General features: G+C 32.2%; 2 protein-coding genes across 2 annotated transcripts in view; one reads left to right on the forward strand and one right to left on the reverse strand.

Annotated features, from left to right (window-relative positions):
* The first annotated feature begins 4,163 nt into the window (after nucleotides 1-4,163).
* LOC144569108 (transcription factor bHLH112-like) lies at nucleotides 4,164-7,317 on the forward strand. Its single transcript, XM_078319301.1, has 7 exons — nucleotides 4,164-4,780; nucleotides 4,892-5,393; nucleotides 5,604-5,717; nucleotides 5,862-5,927; nucleotides 6,067-6,132; nucleotides 6,550-6,600; nucleotides 6,764-7,317. The coding sequence occupies exons 1-7, from the start codon at nucleotides 4,386-4,388 to the stop codon at nucleotides 6,911-6,913; spliced, it is 1,344 nt and encodes a 447-aa protein (XP_078175427.1). The 5' UTR covers nucleotides 4,164-4,385; the 3' UTR covers nucleotides 6,914-7,317.
* Nucleotides 7,318-9,704: 2,387 nt separating this feature from the next.
* Nucleotides 9,705-10,928, reverse strand: part of LOC144569105 (receptor-like serine/threonine-protein kinase SD1-8) — a 32,986-nt gene continuing 31,762 nt past the window's right edge. The window contains exon 8 of the mRNA XM_078319295.1: nucleotides 9,705-9,789. Coding sequence (XP_078175421.1) covers nucleotides 9,749-9,789 — 41 coding nt within the window. The 3' untranslated portion in view covers nucleotides 9,705-9,748. The remainder of the gene's footprint in view (nucleotides 9,790-10,928) is intronic.

Consider the following 10,928-nt stretch of genomic DNA (forward strand, 5'->3'; position numbering starts at 1 on the left):
TTCGGTCAAAGTTCGGTCAACCGAATAATTCGGTGTTCGGTTCGACATCACCAAAAAAAAGAATTATTCGGGTATAATACGCGAATCTTGTCACTATGGCTGTTATAGTATTTTCAGATTATAAAAGTTATGACACGTACTATCGATGTTATAGTACACTATAGCGTGCTATAGTGATGTAATATGATAATAGCGTGCTATAGTATTATAAAAGTTATTTTTTAACCGTTCCGTTATGATGCGATAAACACTATCTTAATCTTTAATAAACATTAACAGGTAATATATGAATGGCACATAATTATTAAAAAAAGGATTAATTTAAATTTAGCAGCACATAATTAAATAGTTTTTTTTTGATAAAGTGGGCTATCTAGTGCCTACCCACTGATCGATTTCATCAATAACGAAAAAAAAAGGTAAAATGAAAATAAAATGGTATTAGACTGCCAGTATCAAATCCGAATATATTATATACAAAGCTATTATGTGCAAAATACTATAAAATAACACAAAAATATCATGCAATAATTGACCACACTATCTAAATAATCAGTTACTAATTAAAAATGCTATTCAAAGTACTTCACAAATTAATCATGCAATCACTACAAACATTATATACAACTACAAGAATGGAACAATATTTGCAAGAGCAAAAGTGACTATCGACGAAGATATACTGACATAAAAGTACCTTTTTTATTAGTTTGATACTCATTAAACACGAATCCGCGGATGGTGCCAATTTTGGAACTAAGTAGAGGAATATGATGACGGTAGTATACGTGAGGGTATACTGACAATATCGCTTGCAACTACTGTCCCATTCTTGTAGTATGGTTGGCGGATGATTTATATTACTATATACTATATTGAACAAAGTTAGGGTATGATGTGCTCACCAAGAGGAGTTGGTGGGCACACCTTCAAAAGTCTATTAGATTGTTTTCAAACGACGAATTCAAACCGTCGAAATCCATCTATTTCAGGAGTGATGCATGCAAATAATTTTTTTACAAGTTTCGAATTCATTTTGTACAAAGTCAAGTGGTTAAAAAATGAACCTTTTATAAGTTGTTTTATATATTCATTTTTTATTATTTTTTTGACCGTTTGACCTTGTACTAATTGAATTCGAAACTTCCAAAAAATTCATGTACATGCATTACTCATGAAGTAGATAGATTTCAACGATTTAGATTCGTCGTTTGAAGACAATTCGATAGACTTTTAGAGGTGTGCTCATCAACCCTTCTTGGTGAGCACATCACACCCTAGCTTTGCTCTACTATATTATATTATATTATATTATATTTATCAATTATTTAATGCGACAAATAATACATATACTAATTAACAATTATATATTGGGATATCAAAAAAATTATCTGTGTATGTTTTATTTAATAAAAAAATCATAATGGATTTTATTTATACTCGGGTCTGCTATTATAATTTGCAGCCAAATTTAACAAAAATAAATAAATAATTGGTTTTGATAATGGAATTGTGGCCACTGGCCCCTATTCACACAGCAAATCTACGCCAAGTTCTGTAATTTTTTTTGCACCCGGTTTATATGAGTACCTTTTTAGAGGCAAAAATTCAGCATTATGGTCCCCTAGACCCCTAGAAGCTTATCTATGTCCTTTTTGACATGTAGGTAAATGTATTATACTTTTCAATAAAGTAACTGGGAAAACCTATCATAATAATACAATATTAATATATTCCATACACTGTAAAACTTAAGTTATAGAAGATCCGGAATTCCGGATGGAGGGGTCAAAATTAGGTCCAAGTGGTCTCTGGTCTCTGGAGAAGGTTGGCGACTGAAGCGATCAAAGTTGAATTAGAGATATTAAATAATATTTAGCAACAATTCATTCCCTCCGAATCTCTGGATTAGGCTGATGTCGCAATTAGGTCTTCTTAATTGAAATGAAGTCAATGGTAATCTTGGATTAATAAACTAAAAATATTTAAGTAGATGGGAAAGTGTATTTGGCCAGCCATTTTTTACTTGAAATTTTTGGTGGGACTTTAATTGGCACTCGATTAAAATGGGCTATCACACTAGGTGACTTGACTCTGTAATCTTATCTTTTCAGCAATGAAAATGGGCTATAGCCTCTTTTTTTTTTAAAAAAAAAAAAAAAAAAAAAAATTGGCACTCGATTGGCTTATATTAATTATTTATTCCTAAGTATTTATACAGATCGAGTTATGAACATTGTACTTACATAATTAAAAAGTTGAAATATTTTATGAAGGTTCGATATTGGTACACAAAATGTGTCTCATTGTGTTCCGATAGTTTTTTTTTTAATTTTTTTTTTATGTTCAATGATTAACCAAAATATTCCTTTGGTCATGATACGCTCACACACACACGGTCTCACACACACGTACATATTCTTTTATATAAAATTTCACTCTATCTATAACATAATAATTCAATGTTGTAAAGTTGCTCAGTTTTACTTGGCAAATAAGTTATATAAGATAAAAAAGAAGATAATTAAGAGTACTACACTAATCATGAAATATAATTCCAGATGCCAGGTTTAGGGCTTGCGGTATCTTTCCGGCTTCTTTCTTTGCAAATTAAAAAAAGATGTTAATTGCTCTATATATGCAATTAGTTGCATTTCTATTTACTAAGGGATCGAAGTATATATATATAGTCACAACCAAGATTAACTTTATTTTTACAACTACAATAATCAACATCAAAGCTTGTCAAAATTCAAAATTAAATTTATATAGGTGCATGTAATTGTTTTAGTCATCTCGACAGAATTTTATGGAACTTGAGAATCATTTGGTGGCATCTATATATAATCCAATCATCCAAAACCTTGAAAGAAAGATCCATTCTAAATTTTATAAAGAATAACAATACTATTTGTTTTGAAATGAAATACAAAATTATACGTAAGTTCCATTCACGTACGTATACGTACTGAGAAGCATATATATTAATATATATTCATATGGCAGATCTTAAGGAGCACAAATATATAGATGTGCGCATCTAAAAACATGAACATATGTATTCAAGCAATATATATAGAGGTTGATTAATATCAAAACGTTTACATTTTGAAAGTTCAAACCTTTCAACATTCAATCTATAATAAAATGTATTTGGAGGCCAAATTTTACATTTTTGGAAATTTTTAATCTTTATTAAGTAAGTTTTAAAATCACTGTTTGCAATGATTCAAAAATTTTTCACTATTTATTAAAATTAACAATTTTAAAACTGTCTTAATAAATAATACAAAAATTCAAAAAAAAATGTAAAATTTGGTCTTCAAGCATATTTTAATATAGAGATTACATCTAATGGTTTGTATCGAGCATTTGAACTTTGAAAATCGGAAAACCAATTGGTTACACCACGGCTCTGGAACAAATGTTTTGATATTAGCAAACCTCTCACTCTCTATATAATTACAAATGTCTAAAAGTATATTTATAGGGTCCAATATTTCAACTAAACAAATATTAAAAAGTTTATAAATATATTAATTTTATATTGAACTCGTTTTATTTAATTAAAAAAGCGGATTATTGCATCAACTATATATACATTTTTTTCCAATTCAAAACTTGCATGATATTAATTAACTACACAACAAACTAGCTTGTTGATTTTCCTTGGACTCTATTGGACTACTGTTGCACCGTGATCAGTGTGGAACAATAGTCTGGAAGTGAATATATAAGTCTTAACCGAATAAAAAAAATAGATTACTTGAAATATAGAGAGACCCATTTTTAAGATTTTTACGAATAATTAACTCACCTTATCTCTGATCAGAATTCACAGTCTTCTAATAATGCCTTTTTAACCAGTCTGGCCACCAAATTTAACCTGCTACAGAGGTGGTCACCAAAAGTGCTTCGTTCTGTACCGTCTAATAATTTAATCATGCGTCAATCTTGATAAGATCTAGTGGCCCAGAAAGAGAGCTGGGGAGAGGTTTTCCTGCCGTGGAGGTTCCCTTTGTTCAATTGCTGGATTTAATTACATTTATACTTTTCTTTAAAGAATAATTAACAATATTATGTATTTTTATAATTGACCTAATCTGTCAAAGCTACAGATCTACGGGTAAGGATATACCTCCAAATCATTCTTTTCCGCCAGTGACTAATTCAGTGACAAATGTCAAACCAGATACTCCATTTGTATGCAAATCCTGATTCATTCTCTTTCAACGGTTTTATATAAACCGAAGCGACACCACACCCTTTCTCCTTTCCTTATTCCACCCACGCTTATCCCACCAACCTCACTCCACTAGAAACAAAATCCAACCACACATCGGAGGGGTACATAAAAGAGATAGAGGAGAACAACTAAATTAACCATGGGAGAAGAGATGACTCAAACCGGAGTCTGCGCCGCTGTCCCGACTACTGGCTGGTGGAACTCCATGAAAGCCGGTGTCGGTTTTGAAGGTCACGTCATGCCGTCGCCCGTAACATGCTCTCCGTTAGATAACATAGCCACCACAGGTGGATTTCCTTGGCCGGCTCTGACCAGTGATCATTTGGCAGTTGAAACAAAATCAAGATCGTCAATCGAGTCTCCTGGATCGGCCTCAAATAGCTCAGTAACTTATAACATGCAAGATTGCACCCATCAATCACAGATCATGTCAGATCAAGCCTTCACCTCACCAGTTATGATGGCTTCAACTCCACAATTAATGGGTTTTGATTTATCATCAACTCCTGTATCGGACTGGAACCGACCTCTTTTGTAAGCACTATTAAATTATACATGTTCTCTTCAATATCATATGTTAGCTACTTTACTTAGCGCTCATCATGCAGGGATTTCTAATGTCACAAGTGTGATTTTAATGAACAGGAACAACAATACAAGTGTGCAGAATGAAGCCAGTTATCCGGCTATGTATCAAGAAGACATGACCATGAAACCCTACTTTGATAATCCAAATACCCTTGGTGGCGGTGGCAACATGACATTAAATCAAGGGCTAATGTTACAAGATCAAAACAATCAATTCATCCCTGAATCAAGGGGTTCAGGATTGAGCCTGCCATCATCGCTCGAATTCCCATCTAGTGTGCTTCGTAGTCTCCTCGCTCCATCAGTTGGACCACCCCATGCATTTCATCAAAACAGTCAGATGTGTATTCCGACTAACGATGGTGATGGACCAAGCAAATGGCTGGAAAGTTCAATAAACTCGAATATTAATGCAGCATATTATGATAAGATTTCTTCTATGAGGCAACCTCTTCAGTTTTCTAATGAGACTCCATTTTGGAGCCCGTCAGGCGCCATGTCTAGTAGTGCTTCCCATATTGGCACTTCAATATTTACTGGAAATAATCCAGAACTGAAGGTACGGAGTATTTCCTAACACCACACTTATAAAGTATTACCATACGATGGGAAGTAGTAAATCAGATATTGTTACATATTGAATAGTTACAAGTTTCAACTTGAATTGTTAGCTTTTTTTCCCTGGCTTGTGATACTTGTTAATTAAGGACCTTTTTATCAATGACTAACTGTCATTATAACATGTATTAAAAAATCTTTGCTTCTCCAGACCGCAATGGAAGGTGTAGGACAATCAAGTTCAATGATTAAAAGAAAGACAGAGAGCACTTCATCACTAAAGAAGCCTAGAATGGATACACCATCTCCATTGCCAACTTTCAAGGTATAAAATATAATAATACACTTGCTTTTTCGTCTTGCTAATAATTATTCTTGACCCCCCTTCTTGTTCGTTGGTGAATATAGGAACTTAAATGAACTATGATATAATTATGATATATTAATGTGTAAATTTACATATATGCAGGTGAGGAAAGAGAAACTAGGGGACAGAATCACAGCACTCCAGCAACTGGTGTCTCCTTTTGGAAAGGTGAAGAGAGCTTTTGATTACATCTCCACTAGTTGAATATATATTATCCCATTGGTACTCTTACTAAAAGCTTTCCTTCTTTCGGTATTGCTTCAGAACTTAATCATGCTATACTTCTCTCTTTTCCTTTCTTTAACAGACTGATACAGCATCTGTTCTTCATGAAACGATAGAGTACATCAAGTTCCTTCATGACCAAGTTGGTGTAAGTGAATGCTTCTCCCTCCCTCTCTCTCTAGATCTTTTGAAACGTTGGCAGTGGCTATCTCTCTCTCTCTCTCTCTATTTTCTTTTAAAACGTTGGTCAGTGGCTGCCAAGCATCATTTCACTGAACTCTCTCTCAAAACTTGGTAGGAGCTACCAAGTGCTCTCTCTCTCTCCCTCTCCTTCCTGTCAGCCATGACATAATAAACCGGGATACGGTCAATACATATGTTTATTAATTTTATGTGTTTTGCAAACCTAATTACTTTTAACATAGTTTATAATGAATCAAATTTGTGTTTACTGCACTTATATATTTTGATTGAATGCTATTTATACAGCTTATATTATATTCAAGGACAAAAATTACCTTTAAATATTTTCTGTTTGATTAATTCTACATGTTTGCTTCCATAGGCGCTCAGTACTCCATATTTGAAGAATGGCCATCAAATGCAGCAAATAAAGGTAATACATATATATTTGCTTCAGTTCGATCCTTATTTTTGGAGAGACTATGATACATCATGATTCATGACAACTTCTAGGATTTATATAATTTGAATCAACTTTAACGTTCTCGGAATTAACATAGTTTAATTTTTCTTTATATATTATTTGGCGAACTTAGAACCCGGAAAATTCAAAGGAGAATGAAGGAGCAAGAAGGGACTTGATAAGCCGAGGATTGTGTCTGGTACCAATCTCTAGCACATTTGCAGTGGCCAGTGATGTACCAGTAGACATTTGGGCTCCGGTCTTTGGTGCGAGTTTTAGGTAGATCAATAGTTTGTTAAGGGGTCATGAAACCATTTACAAATATATACCTGATAAATTTGAATGAGGTAGAAGGAGGAGATACCACTTCATTAATTAAATACACAAAATAGTGCTTTAAGTGAGCAAGATGAGCAGATTTTAAGGAAAATAAAAGCTAGGATAGATGATAATACAATTATGATTAGCAGGAGAGGAATTTAATTATGTTTGAGAACTAGTTTATTAACTAATTAAGGACATGACTAGAGGCCCTAAACATAATTAAGTCTGTAGAAGTGTTTGTTGTACCATTAAGGAGTGGTATTACCTTCTTCTTTTCTCATTGATTTGGTTTCTTATATGTGTAAGTTGATGATTTTATATGACATTTCAGTTTTATATATATTAATTAATATCATTTGCCTATATTCCATATATGTGTAAGTTGGTGAATTTCAGTTTTATATATACTATTATCATTTGCCAATATACCATATATATAAGAAGTTGCATACTAATATTTCAGTGTGTTCTCCCTGGGGTGATTTGTGAGTTTAAATCCTCATGATCTCACGTTAAAGAAAAACATTTCTTTGCACTAAATATTATGTATATATACCACGACTCTGTATTAAATAGTAAGTGCTCATACTTTACAAAAAATATATGTACATATTGTTGTACAAACATTCACCTAAATCCACCTTTTTTTCCTACCATATTCTAGTGCAATCTACTGACACTTTTGCAGTCCAATTCACTACGTGTATTATATTCTTGAGACAAATGAGTATTATTTTAACATTTGAAAGGAAATAATTCAAAGAAAAAGATGAATATATATGGTCCATCAATAATTTTCTTGTTCATCTATTTTTTATATATATATGGTATATCCATTTTTGTGTCAAAGTCAAAAGATTATAGTTTCATTTCCATCGCCCATTATTTAAACCAGGGCTGTTTTTTGGGCTTTGCCTCAGAAAACATTTGCTGAAAAGTTAATTTTAAAATATTTATTCATGATCTATTATTTCTCAATATTTTTTTTGCATTTAAAAAATTTAAGCACAAATAAATGTTTTTTTGGAAACATTAAATTAAGACATATATAATGGTAAATTAATAACACGATTAATCGTGTAGTAATTCAACTGAGTAATACCAAAAAAGAATATGATTTTAGAAGTTATATTGTACCTAAGACCTATCATCAAACACATCTTTCAAATTAAGAGGGAGAAACATGATGCACAATCGATCCATCCGATAAAAAATTAACAAGGATAGAAAATTTACTGAATCAAACGGATAATAAACATCGATGATGTCCAATAGCTACAAGATTGGGGGCTAAATATTCTTCATGAACATAGTAAAAATGATTTTTTTCCTGTAATTTCAAATATGTTTGGGGCCCGTCAAAAAGTATTAAAACTAGAACACAAATTATTGAAGTTCGCTGACGGATAGTTATTTGATTCCCAAGTTAAATGAAATTAATATGCATGCCATGGGATGATGGAGAACACGTGTAATTTACTGTTTTATACAAATATTATCATTAATTAAAGATACGAAATGAATTTACTAAAAATGAATGCACACACTGAAATATATCAAGTGTTAATTTACATGTGTGTGGTAATTAAATAATAAAAAAGAATGAATGTATATCTCTATTCTTATATTAAGCCATGTAGATGTTCTGATCCGTTAACAATTTTGATTAAAAGATGAAATTTTATATTGAATATCAGCCCTCCGATCAAATATTCTGATTATATGCATCATTTTTATGTTTATTTACTTGTAGAAGTCTAAATTTTTTAGACACATACTCTTCACATGCAAATTATATCATTTTTTTTATGAGTCATGATTTATTTCTATTTTAAAAATATCATTTAAGAAAATTTTGAATTGATTGGTTATCATGTCTTCATTTCTTTTTATTTTATTAATTTAAGGAATGTTAATTGTCATTTAATATGTCATTTCGTTTGAGATTTTTTGTATTAAAATATGTCAAAAAACAACAAATTATATGTCATTTAATATGTTATTTAATAGGTTGTTTAAGAAATATTATTTACGTGTAGATGTCGTACTAATATGTTATTTAATAATTGTTATTTGTCATTTAGTCTAATTTCTTATGAAAATATATCAATTTATATGAGATATTTTTTATTTTTTTATAATATGTCTTGGTAGAAATGCACATGCACAATACGTACTAGTAATTAATTAATTAATGAGACATGAATTAGCAAATGTCTTTTGTGAAAACGGCGAATTAACAAAGGTGAGAACTGAATGCATAATATAACGATAGCGGTTGGATGAAGATGTTATGCATGGTACAAAACATTACTAGACGTGGAAAACTTTCGTATTAAAAAAAAATATTCATTTCCACTAACTTCTACAAAAGCCACTTAGCTTTTTGTTGACGATTTACGGTCATAGCATGATATATAATATCATATATGTAGTATAAGATATACATTTTCTTATAGGTTTTGCATGATTTCTTCTCCGCAATTGTAAGAGTGAACCTGTGCTAACTGTGTCCGCATGCATGTAGTAAGAGTGAACCTGTGCTACTGTTAAGTACTAGCTAGCTCTGCTATAAATACAAAAAATTACATCTAATATCTACTCATTGATATATAGTTGAAATATTTCATAGAAAATATCCTACTAGAATACCACAAACCGGACAACAGAACAACGTCAGTTAATTGTCAACATGAATTACATCAACATGCAAAAAGAGAAAAAAAAACTAACCACCATAGCCCAAGTTTTTTTTTTTTTTGGGTTCGTCATCAAATTTTGGGCTACAACGCACCTAATTGATTTTGTTGAATGAGGCCCAAAGGACAAGCAAACCTTTGCCTACCTCCCACTATGACTTCATTGAAAAAAATAGAACAAAACTAGATGAAGAGAAGTCTGAAGTTCTATACAGCGGTAAGGAGGAGAAAATAACAAAATATCTTTGGTTAGGAATCTACAGTCAACGACTCATGATCCCTTCCATGCATGAGAAAATAACAAAATATCTTTGGTAAGAAGGGAAGTCTCTAAGAAAACAGGGACAGGGGCCCTGTGTTTTGATGGGGAAGGGGTACTACAAGCCGCTCACTACTCCTGCACAACGACTCATGATCCCTTCCATGCAGAAGCATGTGCTCTGCTTCAGGCTATTCAACATATTGCTTCAGACACAACCACTGTCAGTTGGATAATCTTCTCGGATTGTAAGGTGCTGGTGCATGTGATCAACAACAAATCATTGGAGTCCTTGCCTTCTTGGAGGGCAGGGCTAACGGTTGAAGAATGCATGAATGTCTAGCAAGAAGTTCAGCGATACACACAACTGCAACATGCAGGGAGAGAGAGATTATCGCAACCGCAAAACTTGGCAAATGCGGCAAGAACAACAGAACAGGGCAGCAGAGGATCTAATGGCATGTACTTGAGTGAGTCTATGGTACTATGCATATCACGGGTTGTTACCGTGCTACGGCTCTATATTTGAGTTTTCAAATCCTAACGGTCGATCCGAACCGTTCATCTTGTTCTCCATATTAATATGTATTTGGAGACCAAATTTTACATTTTTTGAATTTTTTTTACTATTTTTTTAGATATTTAAAAAATCACTTGATCTGAAAATTCTGGACCATCCAAAAACAATGATTTTCAATAAATCTAAAAAAATAGTAAAAAAATTTCAAAAAATGTAAAATTTGGTCTCTAAACACATATTAATATGCAGAACAAGATGAACGGTTCGGATCGACCGTTAGGATTTGAAAACTCGAATATAGAGCTATAGCACGGTACCAAATCGTAATATGCATAGTACCATAGATTCACTCCATGTACTTTGTCAGACAACTAGGAATTGAAATGTTTTTACTTCCGCAATTTTTTACTTTTCATTAAAAGTAGGTAAATTTTATTTCTAGTTATTTCGATTAGATAGTTCATGGTACAATGCAATATACTTTCTAGTCATCTTT

Source organism: Carex rostrata, chromosome 18, assembly GCF_964058835.1.
Source record: "Carex rostrata chromosome 18, lpCarRost1.2, whole genome shotgun sequence".
Taxonomy (NCBI): Eukaryota; Viridiplantae; Streptophyta; class Magnoliopsida; order Poales; family Cyperaceae; genus Carex; species Carex rostrata.

Coding starts and splice junctions, on each gene's coding strand:
- LOC144569108 (XM_078319301.1), top strand. CDS start 4,386: ATGGGAGAAGAGATGACTCAAACCGGAGTCTGCGCCGCTGTCCCGACT. Junction 4,781..4,891: donor GACTGGAACCGACCTCTTTT/GTAAGCACTATT, acceptor TTTAATGAACAG/GAACAACAATACAAGTGTGC. Junction 6,601..6,763: donor ATCAAATGCAGCAAATAAAG/GTAATACATATA, acceptor TGGCGAACTTAG/AACCCGGAAAATTCAAAGGA.